This window comes from Chiloscyllium plagiosum, chromosome 11 (assembly GCF_004010195.1).
Source record: "Chiloscyllium plagiosum isolate BGI_BamShark_2017 chromosome 11, ASM401019v2, whole genome shotgun sequence".
NCBI lineage: Eukaryota > Metazoa > Chordata > Chondrichthyes > Orectolobiformes > Hemiscylliidae > Chiloscyllium > Chiloscyllium plagiosum.
The window spans coordinates 84,382,556-84,407,266 of NC_057720.1; the positions used below are offsets into that span (position 1 = coordinate 84,382,556).

Consider the following 24,711-nt stretch of genomic DNA (forward strand, 5'->3'; position numbering starts at 1 on the left):
AACTCCCACAACCTCTGTATAGCTGTTGATCTTACAGCATTTTGTTAGATGCTTTCTCCTGCTTATTCCAAGTTGACCAGTTACTTTCTGCCATAAGGCTCTGTGAGAATCACTATAGATTTCTTCCTCAAGCTTCAAACTTGATAAAGTTTATAGTCGTCCAGCTGCATTCTTTGAGATGGATGATAAAGTTGATATTTTTCCTGCTTGAGTGCAGGTCTGACTATTGTTAAGTTCCTTATCGCTCGCTCAGTTAGTTGCGGTCTACATAAGACCAAAGCTGTAATGCTTCTGTCCCTTCCCAAACTGATCTGCTTGCATCTGTTAGCAAACCCATACAGATAAGTTAAACAAAGGAACTTTATACCCCCAAATTCTGTCTCCATGACAACATGGTGAGGAAATAAAACAGCTTACCTTCAGCACAACTCCTTGCTTTTGTAAATTATATGATCAACCTATATTCTTAATAAGAGTTTAAGAACTCCTGTCTCCCAGAATTGCTGGTTCTGATAAGGAACCATCTTGTTCATAACCTAGGTTTTTCTTAATTTGATTTGTAAACCACAGACGTAACATAAAGCTTTTATAAAAGCAAGTGTAGACCTTCTGGCTCCATGACAAGCCCAGAGGTGGGTCTTTTATGTCTAAGTAACAACCCTCCTCTGACCTTGTATGATTAGCAGGTAAGTTTTTAACTGTAATCAGCTCCAAATTTGTCTGAACTCGATATACTTCAGATCGGAGTATCAGTTTCTCAATTACATGTCCCCATTAATCTACAGCTAAACTTTATTGCATGAACTAACAGCTTGCAATGAATATCAGTTATGAACTAGAATTCACAACCATCCCATCCCAAATGATGCCTCATGTTATTTCTTATGCCAAATACCTTACTTAAATAAACTGACCTCATTAGTAACCAACAACAGGCCTCAAAGTCAGTGTTATACGACCATTTGCTGAGTTGTCCAAGTTTTTTACCAAATTGTGGAAATTATAGAATCATCAACATGTATTTGTAATTTGAATGTGATAAGGCAACCTGCGTGTCACTCAAAATGCATGGGGGCAATGGGTTATTTCATTCCCGAAAACTAGCAAAATACCTTTGAAGATTAAAACAATAACACCCGCACAAGAAGCACTGACAAGTTTAGGGAAGAGCTGCTTCTGCCATAAGAGACTGTTTCTCTTCTGCACTTGCTGCTGAAAGGTTCACTAGTGAGCCCAGTAGCTGAAAACACTGAACAAAAACACACCATGATTGAAGAAAAAACAACAGTTCAGAAAATAAGCAGTAGTAAAGAGACTGTTGCCAGGGTGCCTTTTGTCAGGGTCAAATGAGCAGAGAAATCCAGCTCTTGCATCAGTGGAGGATGGGGTGGTGGAAGAGGAAGGAGGTTGCAAGGAGAGGTTGGTGGGAGACAGAAGCTATATGGTGGAGAGAGTTGGATGCTGCAAAGGGGTGGTAAAATGAGGTTGTAAGGAAAGGAAAAGGGAAGCTGTGAGAGGGAGGAAGAGAGGGAGGCTCCAAGGAAGAGAAAGGGTCTAAAAGGGAGAATGGGGAAGGAAGTTGTCGGGTGCATGGGGTGGGAGGAGGCTGCAGAGGGGTGGAAGAGGGCTGATGAAGAAGGATACAGGAAGGAAGATTGTGGGACAAGAAGTTTTATTGTGGAGGTAGCAAAGGGAGAGGGGAGTGGGTGGCTTTCACATATTATTTTAATTTTAACATTTATTAAATTCCTTGGAAATGAAAGTAGAATTGCTGGCTTAAAAAGTTGCACAAATACAGTAACTACTAGTAGTTGTTACTGTGATGAGCACTGTATGAAATGTTAAGTTCAAATCTGAGATTGAGATCCTTGACATTATAAAAAGCCCGATTACATTTTTTTAACTTCTTTTTGCATTTGTGATGGAAATACATTAGCTGTGACCTTACCAATAGATGATGTGTTCAGGGTGATAGCTTGTGTGTAGTTATTTTGGAAAAAAAAATGCTTAATTTATAACTGTTGTATTGTGCCAATTAAATACCATGGATTCTAGGAAATTTGCACTTTCATTTTGCGCTGTAGCTTTAAAGTCAATGTAATTTTGATAGTTCTTGAAGATATTACTGAACTCTTTCAAACCTGGTTCCGACCATAAGTAATGTAAACTTACATGTAATAGTATTGTTATTATTAAAATGCACCATCTAATAAATGAGCCAGTAAGAATAAAGAAGAATACTGAATGAGAAACCCCTGAAACAAGTAGCCACCCTTGACAGAAAATGCATGTTTTATTACTGGTCTAATGACATTTCACAGAGGTACATTCAAACAAAAAATTATCACCAGCCCAAAGAAGATTTGAGGAAAAGTGACAAAGTCCGGTCAAAGAAATGTGGTTTAACAAGGCTGTTGTAAGAAGAAAGGAAGTGACGTGGTTCAAGGAGGAAATTCTAGAGTGTAACAGCTCAAATGGCTGAAAGTACAGATGTCAATGGTGGGGTGAAGGAAGTGGATAATAACTAGAGGCAAAAGTTGGAGCGACACAAGGGTTTTCTCATTATAGCCTTGGTCCAAACATGGACAGAAGACCTGAACTTAAGGCAGTATACTGTATTACCAAATATAGCATCAAGGTGCCCTTACAAAACTGGAATCAATGTGAATCGGGGATGAGTCATATCGAATTGTGGTTCTTGGAGGTCAATCGTCCCACCCTGAGGACATCAGTGCACGAGTCCCTCAGTCCCTCCCTTGAAAAAGGGATAGGATGTATACGAGAGAGTTTTGAGTATGCTGAAGTTTCTTGATGTTGCAGAATGGAAGCCAGACATAAGAGCAGTGGAATAGTCAAGGTGGGAGATGAATAATGTTTCAGCTTAAGATAAATTTAAGCAAAACAGATGCAGGCAATCTAATGGATGTGAATGTAGCTGGTGTTTATGAAGGAAAATATTTGGAGAAGTGAACTTAATACATAGTCAACCAGGGGTTGAGATTATGAAGAGTCTTGGTTTAATCTGAGTCAGTAAATGACAAGGGGAATGAGGCTGTAGCCAAGTAACAGTTTATGGTGGGGCTAAAGACAATTGCTTCTATCTTTCCATTGTTTGCCTGTAGGACACTAATAATCATCCAGGTCTGGATGTCAGACAAATAGTCTGACAACTTGATGGAAGGGTTCTGAAAAAGTGTCATTTTAGATTTGAAACATCTTTCCTGCACAAATGCTGCCAGACTGGCTTAAGGTTGCATAAATACAGTTGCCACTTGTAGTTGTTATCGTAATGAATACAGTATGAAATGTTAAGTCACTTTCTGCTTTCATACTCCTGTATACTTGGGAGTCTGACCCTATTATTTTTAAATGCTGTTTCCAAGGAGCAGCCTGTAGATAATGAACAAGAGGGAACTAATAAGAAGGGGATAACATATTTTTAGGCTATGCACAACTTACTGCAGAAATTGAATTATTTAGCAATGTCAATTTTCTGCCTGCTAAACAACAAGGTGGACAGATCAAAATGACACAACTCCCTGGTAAATGTTTTACTAATTTGTGCGATGACATCATACTGACAGAACTGCTGCATCTTCAAATTACATTCTCTAGTTAATAGAGTACAGGTCTGAACTGCCAAGTCAACAAAATCCTAGATTGAACACTTGACAAAAATGAAACCATGAAATGTAGTAAGGGGCAGTCTCCATCTCCCACTGCAAGTGAATAACCAAAGCAACCTATTTCACATGTATGGTATGAAGGATTTATGGTGTGTGGAAGAAGTTTGGGCTGTAGCACCACCAGTAATCAAATTCAAATAAAGTTGACATGTACAGAAAAACAGCAGTAGGCATATATATTTTCTTTTAAGAAAGATGATCAAGTCTCACTAAGTTTCTCTCAACTTAGCTAGAGTATTTTAGGTGTCTCTTCACAAAGAATGCAATGTATCAACACTTTTTTTCTTAAGTTCTGTATATAAGGAATATACTTAGAACTTCTCATATTGTACAGAACATCAAAGATCAATCATATACTGAGAATGGATACCTATATAGATCAACTGAGACATGGAGGTGCCGGTGTTAGATTAGGGTGGACAAAGTTAAAAATCACACAACACCAGGTTATAGTCCAACAGGTTCATTTGGAAGTACAAGCTTTCGGAGTGCTGCTCCTTTATCAGGTAGCTAGTAGGGCAGGATCATAGGACAGAGAATTTATAGTAAAAGATCAACATATCATACAACTAATGCAGTGTACTGAACAAACCAAGGCTGCCGTTAAGTTTTTAATTACTTAGAATGGGTTTGCAGATCTTTTACTATAAATTTTGTGTCCTATTATCCTGCCCCACTAGCCACCTGATGAAGGAGTAGCACTCTGAAAGCCTGTACTTCCAAATAAACATGTTGGGCTATAACCTGTTGTGTGATTTTTAACCTAGATTAACTAAAGCAGAGATTGGAGATTCTTTCATCTCAAGAACGTTAATGCATCCATTGTGTATTGTGCCAATCTGGCAAGGGATTGCATGATGACAGTAGGAACCTGGGAAGTACTGAGGATCAGAGGAAGCTTGGTATGCACGTAAGCCAATCCCTCAAAGTATCAGAACAGGTGGATAAAGTGATTCAGGCGGCATATGGTATAGTTGCCTTTATTAGTCGAGGCATAAAATTTAAGAGCAGGGAGGTTATGCTGGAACTGTATTAAACATTGATTAGGACACATTTGTTCTGGAATTCACATTATAGGAGGATGTGATAGTACTGGAGAGGGTACAGAGGAGATTTGCCAGGATGTTACCAGGGCTGGAGAGTTTCAATTATGAAAATAGATCAGATAGACTGGAATTGTCTTCCTTAGAGGAAAGGAATTTGAGAGTTGAGATTGAGGTGCATAAAATTATGAAGGGGTAGAGATAGGGCAGACAGGAAGGAACATTGTCCATTGAAGGAGTGATTAATGGCCGGGGCATAGATTTAAGGCATGGGGGACAAGATTTAGAAGAGACTTAAGGAAAATCTTTTTTTCACCTAGAGAATGGTGGGAATCTGGAACTCACTGCTTGTAAGGGTGGTAGAGGCAGAAACCCTCATAACATTTTAGAAGTATTTATATGTGCACTTGCGATGCCAAGGCATGTAAGGCCAAGTGCTGGAAAATGGGACTTAAGTAGTTAGGCGGTTGTTTCTGAACAGAGTGGATGTGATGGGTTGAAGGGCCTTTTTATCTGCTGTAAATCTTTATGACTTTTCATGCTCATTTTACTGGTGCAAACCCATAAACATGTAGATTTACAAATTACAATTCCACAACTTGTTCTCGTGATTAGGCAACCAAAGGAATGGAAAAATTTAAATGACATTAAAAAAATCTATTCTGGTTAACAAATATTGGAGATTAGCAATTCACAAATAACCAAGGAACACTGCTTGCAACATAGTATGCTCAAATCTCAGGCATACAAAAGTTATTCTGTCACTGTGACAGATTTTCTTTAAGAGCCTATGGTTTATATTCTCAAAGCAACACAGTATTTCATCCTTTTGACGTGACATTGCCCGAGTGTTAAGTGAACTTAAAATTATTTAACAGAAATTGCATTAAGTGTAAAAAAAACTTTGCAATACTGGCTGATCTCCCACAGCACTGTTCATAGACAATATACAGCCTTCAGCATGGCCGTTTATTTGTAAAAGTACACCTGTACTTAATTAGTTCTGACCCTTTTAAGGTCAATTCCGTGATAGTAGTTAAAGGTTAACTGCTGTTGATCGGAAAACTGGCAGCTGCTAACGCTGCTCCTTTATCAGGTGAAGTGGAGGGAAGCGCACAGGTACAGAATATATAGGTGGATTAATCCAGATCTTCTGTGCTTCCAGATGGTCAGGTGCTGATGTAACACTCCCAAAATGTGCTTTGGAATCTTTTTAAATCTCAATGCAAAAAAACCCCCAAGAATTCCTTGGAATTTTGAACTCTCAGATTTGAAAAACAATTCTCCTGCTTCCTAGGATCCTTTTAAAAAACAAACAGAGGCTTTGGACTGTTCTTATATAATTACTTGGATAGACAGAAAAATCAGAGTCTAACTCCTGGGTAATTACAGGTCTGAATACACCACTCCTGCAATCACTCACACTGACCTTACTCCTTGATTTCCCCCTACCCCTTCCTTACTCAACTGAATGGTCTCTCATTTGACACCCCCTCAACTCAACTTCTCCACTAAACCCTTACTCACTCCTGACCTGACCTGACTGTCCCAATCCACCTCACCCAGCTGTCACCTTACCCCTCTCATTACCAAACCACTTCATCCATCTGCTACCCTACCCATCTCAATGAGCTACTTTATCCCCTGCCTCCCTCCTACTTCCCCATCTAACCAATCAGCCACCTTATCCATCCACCCTGCTGCTTAACTCACCCAACTACTTTCTACATTTATATTACACACTTATCTTTTCTTTCTTTTCAAAACAGCTTTGGAAAATTTCAATTGTAAAAAGCCTTTACAGACATGATGGGCTGAATGACCTCCTTTTGCACTGCAACATTTCTATGAAAAAGAGGGTGCGGCTTCTGCTTGTATTCTGCATGCCACTCCCTTCGTGCTCTGCTCCATTCAATCAGTTATGAAAGATCTGACATCAAAAGCTCTCTCAGAAAAATTGCAGGAAGGCAAGTGCATATTCCTTTGCTAAAGTCAGAGATAAGCGGCGGCACGGTGGCACAATGGTTAGTACTGCTGCCTCACAGCACCAGAGACCCGAGTTCAATTCCTGCCTCGGGCAACTGTCTGTGTGGAGTTTGATATTCTCCCAGTGTCTGCGTGGGTTTCCTCCGGGTGCTCCGGTTTCCTCCCACAATCCAAAGATGTGCAGGTTAGGCGAATTGGCCATGCTAAATTGCCCGTAGTGTTAGGTGAAGGGGTATGGGTTTGGGTGGGTTGCTCTTCGGAGGGTCGGTGTGGACTTGATGGGTCAAAGGGCCTGTCTCCACACTGTAAGTAATCTAATCTAATAAGAATTCTGCCCTTATCAAAAGATTCAGATCAGTGTTAAAATATATTTACATTTGAAATTAAAAAATGTATTTAGCACATACTTGCAATGATTAAAGCAGTTATCATTTCACAGTAAAAGTAATTAATAACAGAAATAAATGAGACGAATAATTAGATGTTTTAACTGACTTACTGACTTCTAAAATCAGAAAAATTAAAAATAGCCTTTAGTGCACAGCTACTCATGCATCATGATCAATTTACTTTTTGCAACATCCATAGCAGACACTTAGGTAAGTAACTGCTTCACACCTTGTGTTTGTCTCTGCAATACCCATGCAAAATCAGAAATGTTATATTTGAAGACCGTCAAAGTTGCAAAAAAAAAAAGGGCATTAACTGCAGAAATTAAAGTGCAGTATTGACAATGAACAGAATAGCAACATTTACAGCACCAAAAGTACAATACAGACCTCAAAAGAACTATGTAACAGCAAATTAGAAAAGCAGTTCCATTGTATGCAATCTGATCCTGTTTCTTTAGGAGATCCTTTTCATTGCCTTAAGCAATTCAGGCTTAAACTAAAATTTAAAACTGTAGAACTTGAATTTTTTAAATACATAATATATAGCGAGTGACATTTGAAATTTGACGTGGACAGGGATTAAAATAAGGGATCATAATTTCAGTGTCACCCCAGGTATTAACATTGGCCAAGCAAAAACTATTCACTTTTCCAATCCATCCCTTTGGCCAAGCAAAGGGGTGGGATAGAAAAGTAATAATTTTAAAATAATTATTTCAGAAACTGTTAGTGCTTCCAGCTTGCTGGACATTGAATGTATGCTGGTCTGATGGTATCATTTTGTAATTGTTAAGTGAGTAGCGGAGGTTTGGTAGCATCGTTCAAGTCAAAATTGCTTGAGTCATACAGCATGGAAGCAGACCCTTCGGTCTAACTAGTCCACATTGACCATAATAGGAGAAAGTGAGGACTGCAGATGCCGGAGAGTCAAAATCGAAAAGTGTGGCCCTGGATAAAGCGCAGCAGGTCAGGTAGCATCCTTCATCAGGGCTTGTGCCCGAAACATTGACTTTCTTGCACCTCGGATGCCGCCTGACCTGCTGTACTTTTTCCAGTGCCACATTTTGACATGTTGACCATAATCCCAAACTAAACTAGTCCCACCTGCTTGCACTTGGCCCATACCCCTCCAACCATTTCTTATTCATATACTTATCTAAATGAATTTTAAACACTGTAACTGTACCCACACCCACCATTGCTTCTGGAAGTTCATTCCACACACAAAGCACTATATGTTTAAAAAAAAGGTTGCCCCTCATCTTTTTTAAATCTTTCTTCTCTCACCTTAAAAATATGTCCCTGAGTCTTGAAATCCCAGTCCCTAGGGAAAAGACATCTAGCATTCACCTTATCTATATTTCTTAAACCTCTATAAGGTCACCTCTCTCACTTGACACCCTCTCAACTCAACCTCTCCACTAAACCCTTATTCACTCCTGACCTGACCTGACCTGACCTGACCATCCCGATCCATCTCCTATGCGACAATGAAAAAAGTCTGAGCCTTCAAACTCTCCTTATAAGTCAAACTCTCCATTCCTGGCAAGATCCTGATAAATCTCTTCTGACCGTCTCTGGCTTAATAATATCCTTCCTATAGCATGGAGACCAGAACTGGACACAGTACTCCAGAAGAGGTCTCACCAATGTCCTGTACAACCTGAACATAATGTCTCAACTCCTATACATAATTTAAGGACAAGATGTAAACCTTTTAGGACTGAGATGAAGATACATTTCTTCACCAGAGTGTGGTGAGTTTGTTGAATTTACTGCCACAGAAAGTGGCTGAAGGAAAACATTGTGTGTTTTCAAGGAGGAGGTAGATACAACTCCTGTGGCGAAAAGAATCAAAAGATATAAGGAGAGAGCAGGATTAGGCTATTGAGTTCTGATCATAATGAATGGTGGAGCTGGGTTCAAGGGGTCAAATGGCTTACTCTTGCTTATTTCTATATTTCTATGTTAATGAGAAACATAGATATAGTGCATTGGAAGCCATTATTTTCATTAGTAGAGGGGTCAATAATAAGCTAAGAGATGGAAGGCTAAAAGGAGAGTTGAGGAGAGAGCTTTTCTTTCCCTCAGATGTGGTGGGAGATTGGAACTTACTTCCTGAAAAGGTAGTTGAGTCAAAAATTATTATAGCAGTTAAGCAGTGTTTATGACATTAACTTGTATTGACATCACCTTTAGGTCTAAGGGCCAAGAGCTAAATGATATTATTATAGGCAGATCTTTGTTGACTGGCAGAGGCACAATGGACTGAATGGACTCCATGTGTATTGTAAACACCTATGAGTCTATGATCCTTCTGAGGCAGAGTACAGAAATCACATAACCCTAAGAGAAAGAATTTTCCCACATTTCTTCCTAAAAGAGTGACATTTAATCTTAAAACAATGTTCTAGACTGACTCACAACATGAAGCATCCTTTCCATGTCCACCTTGTCAAGACCGTTCAGGATCTTCTATACTTCAATGAAATCACACCTCACTGTGCTAAACTCCAGTGCTATACCCACCACAATAACCAACACTCCTCGAACATTCCAGAAGCTTCCCCAACCTCCGGAACTGCTCTGCTCCCATCAGTCACAAGGCGGGACAGCCACCATCACCGCGGTGATCAATGACATCACTTCCGCTCTCACTGACCGGCAGCTTGCAGCCACGGCCACTCATAACACCTTCGTGACCACCAGCCAGACAACAGTCGCCAAAACTGCTGGACTACCAATCGCTGCCACAAGACCTGCCACCGCCGGGACCAACGTAAGGTCCGACCGAGAAAACACTTCTGCGTACCCCCCCCAATTGCCTTCGCCGCAGGCACTTCCACCCCCTCTGACATCACTTCCAGCCCCACATCACCCCCAACGCCATGCGACTTCCACCCCCATTGCGGCTGCTTTTGCAGCCACTTCCGCCCGTAAGGACTTCACCTCCACCACGCCTTTCATCACTTCCGCCCCCTACGTCATCACTGACATCACATGTTCTGCGACATCCGCCCACACCAACGCCACTTACCTGCACACTGCCAGCATGCCCTCCCCTCCCTTCCCCCCACGGATCCCACTGTCACAATCCCTGTTCCCTCCCAGAACCCTGAGGGGGGCATCACCTCTGCAAATGATTCCATTCCCCATTCCCCCTACGCCCACTCCAGTCACAGTCTCTGCCCCGACTCCCAGCTCCACACCTATTCCAGGTCCTAGCTCCCAGCCCTGCCATGTTTTCACTATCCCCCCAAACCTCCCCCTTACTGAGGACAAATGATTAATCCTCAGCAAAGGCCTTATACTATCATCCCCCTCTGTCCATGCATCAACAAATTCTATACGTGTCGTGACGTCGAACACTTCTTCCACCGCCTCCGAGCTTACTTTTTCAATCAAAACTCTTGCCCACCCTCCAAGGACCCGTTTACCCGCATCCAACACACTCCATCCACCTGGACACCCCATGCCGGTCTATTAACTGCCCTTGATCTCTTCATTTCCAACTGCTGCCGGGACATTAACTGCCTCAACCCATCTATTCCCCCTCCCCCACTCCAACCTCTTATCCTCACAATGCGCAGCCCTCCATTCCCTCTGCTCCAATCCCAACCTCACCATCAAACCAATGGACAAAGTGGGTGCAGTGTAATTTGGCGCACTGACCTCTACACTGCTGAAGCCAGGCGCCAACTCGAAGACACCTCCTCCTACCACCCCCTCAACCATGACCTCACCCCCCTTCACCAAACCATCATCTCCCAAACCATACATAACCCCATCACCTCAAGGAATTTCCCACCCACAGCTTCCAACCTCATAGTTTGGGAACCCTGCACTGCCCGATCTACCTCCTTCCAAGATCCACAAGCCTAACTACCCTGGCTGACCACTGTCTTAGCCTGCTCCTGCCTCACCGAACTCATCTCCACCTACCTCAATACTGTCCTATCCCCCTCAATCCAAGAATTCCCCACATACATTAGGGACACCACCCACGCCCTCCATCTCCTCCAAGACTTCCATTTCCCCGGCCCCCAACGTATTATCGCGATCATGGACATCCCACCCTCTACACCTCCCTCTACCATGAGCAGGGCCTCCAAGCCTTCGGTTTCTTCCTCTCCCGATGTCCCCACCAGTACCCTTCCACTGACACTCTCATTCATTTGGCTGAACTGGTCCTCACCCTCAACAATTCTCTTTCGAAACCTCCCACTTCCACCAGATGAAAGGGGTAGCCATGGGCACTCGCATGGGCCCCAGCAATGCCTGTCTCTTTGTCAGCTATGTAGAACAGTCCATCTTCCGTAGTTACACTGGCACCACTCCCCACCTTTTCCTCCGCTACATTGATGACTGTATCGGCGCCATTTTGTGCTCCCACGAGGCGGTTGAGCAGTTCATCAATTTCACCAACACATTCCACCCCGACCTTAAATTCACCTGGACCATCTCTGACACCTCCCTCCCCTTCCTGGACCTCTCCATCTCCAACAACGACGAGCGACTCAACACTAACATTTTTTACAAACCCATCGACTCCCACAGCTTCCTGGATTACAACTCTTCCCAACCTACCTCCTGCAAAAATGCTATCCCGTATTCCTAATTCCTCTGCCTCTGCCATATCTGCTGCCAGGGGGACCAGTTCCACCACAGAACACACCAGATGGCCTCCTTCTTTAAAGGCCATATAATTTCCCCTCCCACGTGGTTGAAGATGCCCTCCAACACATTTCATTCACGTCCCACACCTCTGCCCTCAAACCCCAACCTCCAACCGCAACAAGGACCAAACCCCCTAGTCCTCACCTTCCACTCCACCAACCTCCGCATAAACCGTATCATCATCCGCTGACATTTCCGCCACCTACAAACGAACCCCACCACGATGGGTATCTTTCCCTCCCCATCCCTATCCGCTTTCCAAAAGACCGTTCCTTCCGTCACTACCTGGTCAGGTCCATGCTCCCCAACAACCCACCCTCCTCTGCCACCGCAGGAATTGCAAAACCTGCACACACACCTTCCCCCACACCTCCATCCAAGGCCCCAAAAGAGCCCTCCACATCCAAAGTTTCACCTGAAATTCCACAAATGTCATTTATTGCATCTGTTGCACCTGATGCAGTTTCCTTTACATGGGGGCAACTGGATGCCTTCTCGCAGAGAGCTTCAGGGAACATCTCCGTGACACCCGCACCAATCAACCCCACAGCCCCATGGCCAAACATTTCAACTCTCCCTCCCACTCTGCCGAGGCCATGCAAGTCCTGAGCCTCCTCCACTACCACTACCTCACCACCTAATGCCTGGAGAAGAATGCCTCATCATCCGCCTTGGAACCCTTCAACACCAGGGCATCAATGTGGACTTCACCAGTTCCTTCATTTGCCCTCCCCCACCTTACCACAGTTCCAAACTTCCAGTTCCGCACCATCCTCATGACCTGTCGCACCTGTCAATCTTCCTTCCCATCTATCCGCTCCACCCAGATTTAATGAATCCGTTCCAAATACTTGCAACATCCCCAAAAACACCCTCTTGGCAAAAAAGATAAAATCAAACACAGGTCCTTACAGGTGAGATGTCAGAGAGAGAGAGAGAGAGAGAGAGAGAGAGGGAGGATCAGCATGGAACGGTTTTTTTGACCAGCAGCCTCAAAAAACTGAACTTGCTCGCTAAAACCAAACCAAATCAGAGAAATGTTGAGTTGGGAGAACTGGCCACTTCCCTTTAATTGTACAAGTTTTTTTTAAACTTGAAAGTCATTTACCTTAGACTATATCTGTAAGCTATCAAACTGGCCCTAAAACCCTTCCAAACTAGGCTGACCGGAGCTTCTGCATCAATGACCCCTCTCAAAAAGAAAACCAAGGACAGAATAACCTTGTCAAAGGAGCAGCATCGTCACATAGCCATAAGACCGTTTTAAGGTTGGCGTAGAGCATGAAAGCTCCTTCTGCTCCCTAAATACCCTTGAGGACTCAGACCCATCTCCAGGATGTGACGTCTAGTTCAATTCAAGATGAATCTTCTTACTCTGCAGCTCTAAGCTCCGTGGCTCATATTGGTGCCTTGTTCAAAATGTTTATAACAATGCCAGAAAACTCATTTCAGTTTCTTCTTGGAGTTATAGAGCAAGTGTTGGTTTGCCCTGCTCAGGATTCACCGAATTAGAAATGGTTCCTGTTGTCATGTACAGCATGAAAATTACCCACAGGCATTTCTGTGGCTGCAGATGTGACTCCAGGGTGGTGTGTTGCCTCCCTGGTCAAGAATGTCACTCAACGGTTGTAGAGCATTCCAAGGGGAAAAGCAGCACTGCACTGCTACAGGAGCCAATCTGTCCACTTGGTTGGATGTAAAACATTTGATGGCAGTATTCAAGGAAGATAAGTGAAGCTCCCCATCGTCTCCAACATATAGTTCAATATTTTTCCTTCAAACAACATCACCAAAAAAGCACATTAACTGGCTGCCTATCACACTGCAGTTTGTGCAGTCCTGCTGCATGTAAAATGGCTTCCATGGTTTCTAAAGTACAACGGTGACTATAATTCAAAGGTTCAATGGCTGTAAAGCACTTTGGGATGTCCGGTGTGGTTAAAGACCCAATATAAATGCAAGCACATTCCGGTACAAATTTGTAATAGATCAGAACAACACATACCGTTATCCAGTCTTTTTTTTCCTCTATGCTAATCAATGAACATTGGAATGGTTGTGGCAAACATCACCACAAAAAGAAATACTGTCTACGTTGTGTACTTTAAGAAGGTTCATTCCACCATTGTACAGCAGGTAGTCTCCAAAGCGATCCGTTTACTGTTGTGACCGTAGCGTTAGTCTTTAATTTACTGAATGCACAGAGGTTGTCTTTGAAAGAATCTAACATACTATGTTAAAATAAGATAGTTACAAATCCCTGAACACTGCATGATTTACAAGTGTAGTTACTTTAAGCATAAATAAACTACTAATAGTTGCAGGCATTTCCTAGTTCAGTGTAAAGGGACATACTCAACGTAATTTAGAGATGCCGTCTTTTTACTATAGAAAAGATCTCCTGATCTTAAAATAATACTGAGAACATATTATCCAAGTTTATTAAAATACTGGGATTTCATTTTTATATATTTTTAATAGAAAATATTTTATGAGCCAAGGGACACATAGAATGTTATAAAACAAACCCACAAAACACATTTTTTCATAATCCAATTCTCCTTCTCTGTCCCTTCTTTCCTTTCAAGAGGTTTTTTGTGCCAACACTGAAAACATGTCTTGGAACTCTGCTCTTAACTCCCACCCCATGCTTCCTTGCAATTCCTTGCAAGAAGTCACATAAAGCAGGACTTCTCACCCTTTTCCTCTGATTGTCCTTCTCTCCTTGAATGGAAACAGCCAATTTTGGCTTGTTACCTCCATACAATGACAGAGTTAGGATCAGGAGTTCTAAATAAGATGCAATACCTACAACATGAGAATCTTTCATTCCCTAAGACTGTTCCCTTCTGGCTAGTTTCTATTTTTGTGAAACAGTTGTAGTCATTCTCTATTGCAGCAATTTTGAATACTTTTAGGTTAACAAATAAAAGATATTTTGAAACCATCAGGATAATTTAAAATCAAGAAGTTGTTCATGGCAAGTTATCAGTAGCCATTCAAAATACATTTTGGGTCAGGTATTGCTTCTCTTGGTATTTTATGTTAATTCGATTTCTCTGTGCACTCAAAAGTTTTTTCTCTCTTTTCTAAGTTGCTGCAAGTGTGGATTATTAACAATGCAACAAAGTCAACAGGTGATATAGGATCTTGGTGATTAACAGAAATAGTGCACTGCCCTTACCTATGAGATTTCAGGATTGAGAAATTAGAATTAGAATTCCTAAAGAATTAGAATCCCAACAGCGTGGAAACAGGCCCTTCGGCCCAACAAGTCCACACCAATCTCCGAAGAGTAACTCACCCAGACCTATTCCCCTACCTTATATTTAGCCCCGACCAATGCACCTAGCCTACACATCCCTGGCTACTATGGGCAATTTAGCACATAATGTGCTAACCTGCACACCTTTGTGATTGTGGAAGGAAACTGGAGCACCTGGAGAAAACCCACGCAGTCACGGGGAGAATGTGCAAACTCCAGACAGACAGTCACCCAAAGCTGGAATCGAACCCGGGTCCCTGGTGCTGTGAGGCAGCAGTGCTAACCACCGAGCCACTGTGCTGCCCCAATAAACTAGAAGGAGGAGTGAGTGAGAAGAGTGAATTAGAGAGATCAAAACTCTCAGTCCAATTCAATAAAAGATGAGAGGCAAAGAGAAAGCAATGTTACATTCAGAGAGAAAGGAATAATGAAAATACAGAAATACAGGTAGTTCTCCTATAACGCCATGTTTGCATTCCAGCGAAACCTTGGTTAATAGAAAATTGCTTAATAGAAATAATGGGCCGATGGGAGAAGTGAGGTTAGGGGATAGACCAGCAAAAATGGTCACTCATGATTGCTCAAAAATCACCCAAAAGCCTAATGCAAAGTATAGCATAGCCTGAATGAAGGTTGAAATCATATTTATTAGCAAAACAAAACTAAATTTAAACTGTACATTTAAAAAATGTAAGAAAGCTGCTCTCTGTATAGTATTTCTGACAGAAAGTTGCTCTGTCAGCAGCTGACGTTGGCACATGCACGGTATGGCACCAAGACCAGGGCTGACATCATGCATATGCAGAAATGGGTGGAGACTTTGGTGCAGCTATCAGCGCAGTCGCAGAACGGTAGAAAGACAAGCACTGACATCGCAAATGCAAGGAATGTGCAAACACTGACACGTGCACAGAAGGGCGCGGACACTGCATGCACAGAACACTTGGAAATCAGCGCATACACAGAACGTGAACCAATCCACACTTGAATCGCGCTACTGCCAAAGCAGACAAGCATTGTCGAAAATAACGTTCCCTAATTCTTCAGCGATGTTATAGTCAAATCGCGCTGCCGAAACCTATGTTATCCCAGAACTACCTGCATTACTTTTTTTTAGAATCTACTAAAAGAACTCTCGATCTGAAGTTAGATTCTGAACATACTCGTTTACATTCTGAGCCAGTCTGACTGATCGGGTGTCATGAATCCCATGGTTCAAAGAATATTAATGCAATTTAATTACTTAACACTCAATACAGTAATTAAAGGGAAATAAATATGCAAATGAAGCAACATGAAAATTTGACAGAAGGTCAATATTTGAGATCATGTTCACAAAGATGATGTTAGAACCTGGCAATTCAACTTATAGCTTTTATTTGGTCAATCAGCATTTTAATAATGGCATGTTTTATCCATATTTTAGTTTTTAAGCAAAACCTGATCCTATATTGAAAATAGAAAGCTTAAGAACAAATTAATTTACCCTACAGATATTTTGAGTACATTGGAAAAGATGCAAAGAATAAAGCCACTACTATAGGAAATCCATTACTCACCATCACAACAGAACATTTAGAAATGCATTCAGTTTGAAATTAACTGTTTTAATAAATGATTGCAAGAGTCAACTGCTGCATTTAAATCATTTTAAAAACTTTATCAGTGATTGTATGTTAGAGGAAAAGGTATTTATTCTGCAGGAAGATTACTCTTTGGAAGTTCAGGACTTTTGAAACTATCGACTTTAATTCCTTTTACATTTCCTTGTTAAATGAATAGTATTAATTATGCCTTCATCTTATGCTCAACTCTGAAATGAAAGAAACAGAGCATGATGCACATCACGGCAACATCATGCTGCTGTCATTTTGCCAAAAACAAGATTAGAAGACCAATGTGGCACACTGAACTGATTGCCAGTAGATAATGCCAACCAGTCATGTTTGAGATTTAAGTAAACTTATTTGTTCAAGCTATGAGGAATTTGGGGTTTTAGGCTTGATTTGTCACATTGCATTCAGTTGAGTGCTACAACTTTTCTGTTACTGATGGTGCTTACAGGAATAAATTTGGCCTCAATAGTTTAAAGGAAGAAATATGTAAACATTATGATTTTACAAAAAAGGAAATGTTTATCCTTCACAGCAGCCAGCAAATATTTGGGAAAATTCAATCCTCCTCCACTGCTGATACTTCACCAAATGAAAATTACTGGATATGAAACTGAATTTATCCAACTATATACCATCTAATTGTATATAATTATCTAAAATCAGGAATATAAACTATTACTCAAGACAGGTTAAGAATATCCTAATCCTAAATGCAGATTAACACAAAGTGTCCTGGATTTTCATGCAATTATCAAACTCACAGACCCACCATAATTCCAATGCAGTTCTGACCAACAGACCAACCCATTTTTATCCTATCTGCTACAATTGCTTTGTCTGATCATTTCAAAATCATTACATGATGCAGGTCCATCCTTCCATATTCAATCTTCTATTGAAGCAAATAAACAAGTACTGATCACTATTACTTGTATTCCTGATGACATCCACTGACTATCTTTATTTCTAATAGAATAATATTCACAGATTTATCTCTTGATATCAACTTAATGTCAGCATTCATAGAATCACAGAATCCCGACAGTGTGAAAACAGTCCCTTTAGCTCAACAAGTCCACACCGACCCTCTGAAGAGTAATCCACTCAGACCCATTTCCCCTACCCTATATTCACCCCTAACTAATGCACCTAACCTACACATCCCTGAAAACTGTGGGCAATTTAGCATGGACAATTCACCTAACCTGCACATCTTTGGACAGTGGGAGGAAACCCATGCAGACACGGGGAGAATGTGCAAACTCCACACAAACAATCGCCCAATGCTGAAACTACTGTGAGCCATCAGTGCTAACCACTGAGCCACTGTGCTGCCCGTCGATCCATTTACTTTAAAATAATGGCAATCAGAAAATCTCAGCTGTCATCTACCTAAACAAAACGACAACTTAGGGTTTAAAGGCTATTATATAATTTTTCCAACATAATAAGAAAGTAAGCTCTACAAGGTTACCTATAACTCTTAAAGATTTGGTTAGCTTCATCCTATTGGTCATCCTATGTGAATGTCCTGATAGTGTTATACAAAACCAAAGTATTGCAGTTTTAAACACAAATCATACATGTTTCCCCCAATTTAAGCTTTTGCGTTTCTTACAAATGGTATTACAGTAAAATCTTATTTAGAAAACATTTTCAAAATAATAACAAGTGATTGCACAGATTAATGACTGTAGTATCCAATCATAATGCTAAATGAGGGAAATAAATGCTATTTAAAAAATGAATCCTCCAAATTTGAAACAAAGTTGAAGCATGGAAAAGAACTAATCATGTCTGCAGTTCACAATAAGTGTCTCTGAACTGGGCATGTTTAAGCCCATTGATTAAATATGAGGCCTGTAACGAAAACATTAATTTGGACAGTTATTAGCAAACTATAAATCAGCCACGAGCAACTCCTATTTACTGGAAAGAACAAATACACATACTGAACATTATGAGTTGCTTTCTGAACTGGTATTTGAAAGAACATTTGTTGTAGCACACAGGCTGCAACTGAAACGTTCAGACTATACCTTTCCCAGGAATTTATTATTAAAAATCATTAACATTCATTTATCCAAGTTAAGCATTCCTTTCTAGGCTTATAAAAAGACTCTAAAAATAAAGCTACATCTTTTATAAACAAAGCCACAAATAAAGTACATTGTAAAAGGTTCTAATATCACTCAAAATACTGTTTACATTTAAAAGTAATTTTCAGTCATTTAACATTAGGTCAGGCAGAAGCGTGCAGACTGAAATTGATTTAAAATGCTTATTAACACCTATGTTCAGTCGTATTAACCAAACTTTGCAAAGTTACCGCATTAATAATATCAAGGGATACTGTTTAAAACAAATTTAAAAGAACATTTCAAAATGTTGTGAGATTGCATGCAATTATATACCAACGAGTTTGGAAAACAGTTGATCATGATTAATTCAAGTAATTCATCGGCTCTCTTTTATTTGCATGGCGCCATGCACTATGCACCTAATACCAACTCTTGTTTTACAGAATAACTTTCTTGGAGACCGGAGATTTCCTCTCGGCTTTCTCCAAGCCAACATGAACTCACTCATCTGGACTTTGTACCTGCTGCTAATTAGTCGCATGCCTGCAGGAGGAAAGAGACAACAACTCCATGTCGAAAGCAACACTGAAATGCATACTGTTGCTCATAATCGATACAGGCGTTCACCTGATATCAGCAAATGTTCTTACACTTTCTTGGTCCCACATCAAAGGATAACAGGTCCTATCTGTGTAAGTTCAAAGAATCCAGATACAGACAACAATGGGCTAAGTAAAATGGATATGGAAGAGCTGAAGGAGATTATGTCCAAACAGAAGAGGCAAATTGAAAACCTTCAGCTGTTAGTGGAAGTGGACGGAGGAATAGTGAATGAGGTGAAACTGCTACGGAAGGAAAGTCGGAATATGAACTCACGTGTAACACAGCTTTACATGCAGCTCTTGCATGAAATTATTCGCAAAAGGGACAATTCGCTGGAATTCTCTCAGCTAGAAAACAAAATTTTGAATTCTACAGCTGAGATTCTGCGAATGGCTACCAGATACAGACAACTAGAACAGAAGTATGCAGTATTGTCTGCTCTTGTTAATAATCAATCTGTGATCATAACTAAATTAGAACAAGAATGCATACGTAGTCTTACTCCGAAGGACTACGAACCACCACCTCTCGTGCAAGTTGTACCACAATCCATTCCTCGCAGCAGGCAATACCAGACCAATTTATTCGGCAGTAATGAAATACAGAGGGATCAAAATCCCACAATTGCACGGGAACGAGGGCTTCGCTCAAGAGCTCCTTCACATGAACCTTCTCCTACAACTGCTACCATTACAGAATCACCAGTTACTGAGGAGTTAGATGGTATGTTTGCAAAATTAAAATAATGTGATGTTATTAATGCAAGTTTGTCAAGTGATGCAATATTTCCAGCTTTCAAAACTGCTGCCACAAGTTCTTTTGTCACACTAATTATTCCACTTAGAGGTCATAGTTGATTTCAAATCATACTAACTTTCATTCCTCTTGACACAAATTAATCATATTTTTCAATGGTGATCAACTGTGAGATAGGACAATTTTGTTGAAGCTGAAATGTTTGCCATTATAGCTTTGATCATTGGTTAACTTAAAAATTGCATTGCATTGCATTCAATTTTATTTTTGATGGGCACAAATAGTAGAATTTAAACAAACAAAATTTTGAAGAAACAGAAAAAAGATGTTATCCCTGATAATAATGCGATTACAAATCAGAATGCTTTCAGTCAAACTTTCAAACAAAGAATAATAATTTATGTGCTGTATGACAGACAAATTATAACAGTTCACCATCAGGCTTCAACTATGTGTTATCATACAGAAATGGACTTCAAGTACAAAGTTTGAGCATCATATTAATGTTTACATAACTCACTGCTAGCTATGTGCTTTTTGCTATTAAATAATATGTTGAAGAAAATCTTTTGAAAAATTAAAAAGTAAACAAGTTTCCTTATTGCCACTTCTGGTTATCTTGCATGCGATTTTATTGTGGAAGCAGCAAGAAATCATTGATACTGTCATGAATAACGTATTTAACCGGCTTTTCAGTCAGCAATGAAGGAATAATGTCTGCTGTTCATTTCACTCACAGCCACCCATAGAGACTTTGCTGAGTTTTTGAGTGCAGGCTCGCTGTCATAGGACATTTGATCCAATGCAGTGACCTCTACAGAGAACTTTTGGTGAATGAACAGTTCAAGGAACATTGAGGCTCTTCAACCAGACATGAGACATGCAGACCAAGGACTACAGGAAATACAAATCAATTTAAATGACGTACAGAATCAAAACAGAGAAAATGATTGAAAGCTGTGATTAAGAAACAGATAAAAAGAGACAAAATGAGTTTTTAAAAAAATTACATTTCAAAAAATATTTCAGAAGGAAATTAAACTCAACATTTGAAAAATTCAATATGCACTATTTGTGAGATCTTTTGCCAGTAATTATTATTCATCATACCATTAAAAACGGGATTATAAATGTTTGTGCCAGCTTAACGTTTTCTGCCTTTCTTAATTATATGGTACCTTCAGGTCCTTACAATGATTTCAATGGAGGTCACTGATGTATATTTCAGCCACACAAATGCCTGGCAATAAATCAATGTCTATTTCCAATAACAGACACCAACTGTTATTCCTTAATAAACAATGGCATTACCATCACAAAATCTTCCACTATCAACATCCTGACAGTTTAAGATTAACTAGAAACTGACTGGAACAACCACATAAATACTATGATGACAAGAACATGTCAGAAGCTGGAAAGTTTGTGACAAGTAACTCACATTTTAAGTCCCCAAAGCCTGTCCATTATCTATAAGACATAGGTAGGAGGTTGGTAGAATACTAATTACTTGCCTGGATGAGTGCAGTTCCTACAACAGTCAAAAAGCTTTGACATCATCCTGGACAAAACAACTTGCTTTATTGGCACCCTATCCACATCTTCAAAAGTCACCCACTCCATCACTGATGCAGTGGCACACCAATGTGTATGAGCTATAATGTGCACTGTTGCAACACATTCTCCTTCGATAGCACCTTCTTAACCATGACCTCTGCCACCCAGAAGGACAAGGTAAGCAGATAAGACAATAACATCATACAAAATAGAAACAGGAGCAGGCCTTTCAGCCCCTCAAGCTTGCTCTACCATTTAATACGATTATTGCTGATCCAACACTCCTCACTACTGATTCCTCTGCTGATCAAAAATTTATCTCAGCCTTCAATACAGACAAGGACTCTGCCCCTCCGAAGACTCTCAACCCTCAGAAAAATCCCTCGTCCTCTCAGTCTGAAAATTGTACCCCTTCATTCGAAACTATGCCCTCTGGCCCTCAGACTCTCCCATGAGGAGAAACATCCTTTCAGCATTTACCCTGTCAAGCCACAGAGTTATAGAGTCATAGATATACACAGTGCAGAAACAGACCTTTTCATTTAATTCGTCCATGTCGACCAGACATCCTAAATAAACCTAGTCCTATTTGCCAGCACTTGGACCATATCCCTCCAAACCTTTCCTATTCATATATCCATCCAGATGCCTTTCAAATGTTCTAACCGTACCAGCCTCCACCACTTCCTCCAGCAGCTCATTCCATATACGTACCACACTCTGCGAGAAAAGGTTGAATCTAAGAATCATATGTGTTTCAAAGAGATTATCTGTCATTCTTCTAAACTCCAATAAGTTCAGTCACAACCTACTTAATCTTTACTCTGAAATCAATTCCTCCATACCAGAGATCATGCTATTGAGACTTTTCTGAACTGCCTCCAATGAAATAATTTTTTTTCTTAAATAAGGGGACCAAAACTGCGGTCTGTACTCCAAATGCCAGCACCTTGTACAGTTGCAGTAAGACTTTCCCAGACAGACTCGGCACTCCTTGAAATAAGGGATAACATTCCTTAGCCTTGGTTACCTGCTGCACCTGTGTGCTAGTTTCCTATGCTTTGTGCACATGCCCCTTTGTCTTGCAGCTTTCTGCAGTTTTTCTCCATTTAAATAAAACTGTTCTTTTGTTATCCCTTTCAAAATGAACATCTCCATATTTTAGCACATTACATTCCATTTACCAACATGTCAAACCCACTTTCTCAACCTATTAATATATCTGTGTAAACTATAAGCATACAGATCATAACTTGTCTTTCCACATATTTTTGAGTCTTCTACAAAGTTGGCTACAGTACATTCTCTTCCTTCTTCTAAGTCATGAATATATATTGTAAACAGTTGCAATCTTAGCACCGATGCCTGTGGAACCTCACTAGTTAGAAGTCACAAACCTGAAAAGAACCCCTTATCCTCACTTGCTGTTTCCTGCTCATAAGCCAATTTTCTGTCCATACCAATGTACTATCTTCAATGTAAATATCATCACTTAAACTTACCAAGGAGATCGAGCACTTACACTTTCTCAAGGGCAATTAGGGATGTGTTATAAATGTGGCCTGGTCCGTGACTCCCACATGTAAGAAACAAATTCTCCAGGGAAAAAAAATATGAATTAGATATTCTTTTTCATTCTAAAGGATAACAAAATTGGAACCAGCAAGCAAGTACAGAACAATATTCCACTGGCGCTAGTATTTTGGGTCATGGATATATCCCAGAAATTCCCATTAACATTCTTAATGATCTTACTTAAATTACCTTACCAAGAGAGAAGGCTAAAACTGTTAATATTTGCAAAGTCAAGAAAATTAGGGATAGCTTCAAATTTTGTTTGAAAAGATTTCTTAAATGGGTAAACTCTCTCTTTAGGAAGTTGAGTCACATTTTTGGATTTTCATAAGATTATTCCTGCAAGGAACTAATTGCGAACCAGTTGTGTTTGATTGTTGCACTTTAAGAAGCTTCGACTGGTTTTAAAAATAACAAGCTTGCAGGCATTGAGACTCAGAGTAAGAAAAACACTTTAATCTTATTTACACAAGATACAGGGCACATACACAAGTCACTTCACCCAATCCGGCCATGACTACATTTAGAGATATTTTAAACAACTTAGAACTTAGAATCCCTACAGTATGAAAGCAGGCCCTTCGGCCCAACAAGTCCACATTGACTCTCCAAACAGCACTGGCCCCATCCCCCATCTTTTCCTTCGCTACATTGATGACTGTATCGGCGTTACCTCGTGCTCCCACGAGGAGGTTAAGTTCACCAAGTCTGGCAGCATCTGTGGAGAGAAATCAAAGTTAATGTTTCGGGTCCAGTGACCTTTGCTCAGAATTTGCTTAGTCCTTCCTTCCTGAGAAGAATATAGATTAAGAGCTCCTAATTGTTTGATCATTGCAGACAAAATATTGAATGCAGCAATAAAAATCATGTTAGGGTATAAAAGAATACACCGATTAAAATGTCACAACTATCCTTGCAAGTCTCACCTTGCTGGTAGATGCTAAAGTTACAAGATTAAAAGCTGGTTTATTCATGAGCACCAAACATGTCACATTACCGAACTGCCCACTGACACAAATAGGGCGAACAAAGAAACAATGCAATCATCAAGTTAGACTTTAAGTATTGGCAACAAGAACAGACTCAATGTCTTGAATGCTGATTGTGTGATTGTAGATAATTGAATTCTTGGAATTAAGACAGACGTGTAGTTTTCAACTATTCCATCAGTTGATCTCTTAGAAAGACTGAACCATAATTTCCCTTTGAATAGTGTCCAATATTCAGTTGTTATTGTAGACAAATTCAGAATCAATATGAAAAATAAAGCAGGACTTTGCTATAAGCTGTCCCTGATAATATTATCAAGTGTTCCAACTTTCTGATGTAATTTCTATTAAACCCTGGATATCTGCCCAAATGAAATTATAATTAGATTTTAGTGGTGTACGGTCGTGAGTCGCATTTTCCTTGAGCATTATTTTCACATTTAGCATTAATTAGAATTAAGTTGCCAGTGTTGCTCAGAACCAGA

The 24,711-nt window shown here is 40.3% G+C and overlaps 2 protein-coding genes across 9 annotated transcripts in view; one reads left to right on the top strand and one right to left on the bottom strand.

Moving 5' to 3' along the window:
• The window catches only part of ralgps2 (Ral GEF with PH domain and SH3 binding motif 2), a 519,857-nt gene that overhangs the window by 156,360 nt on the left and 338,786 nt on the right, over positions 1–24,711 (bottom strand). The gene's annotated exons all lie outside the window — the stretch shown is intronic.
• Positions 1–24,711, top strand: part of angptl1a (angiopoietin-like 1a) — a 75,716-nt gene that overhangs the window by 2,938 nt on the left and 48,067 nt on the right. The window contains exon 2 of the mRNA XM_043700059.1: positions 19,190–20,072. Coding sequence (XP_043555994.1) covers positions 19,241–20,072 — 832 coding nt within the window. The 5' untranslated portion in view covers positions 19,190–19,240. The remainder of the gene's footprint in view (positions 1–19,189; positions 20,073–24,711) is intronic.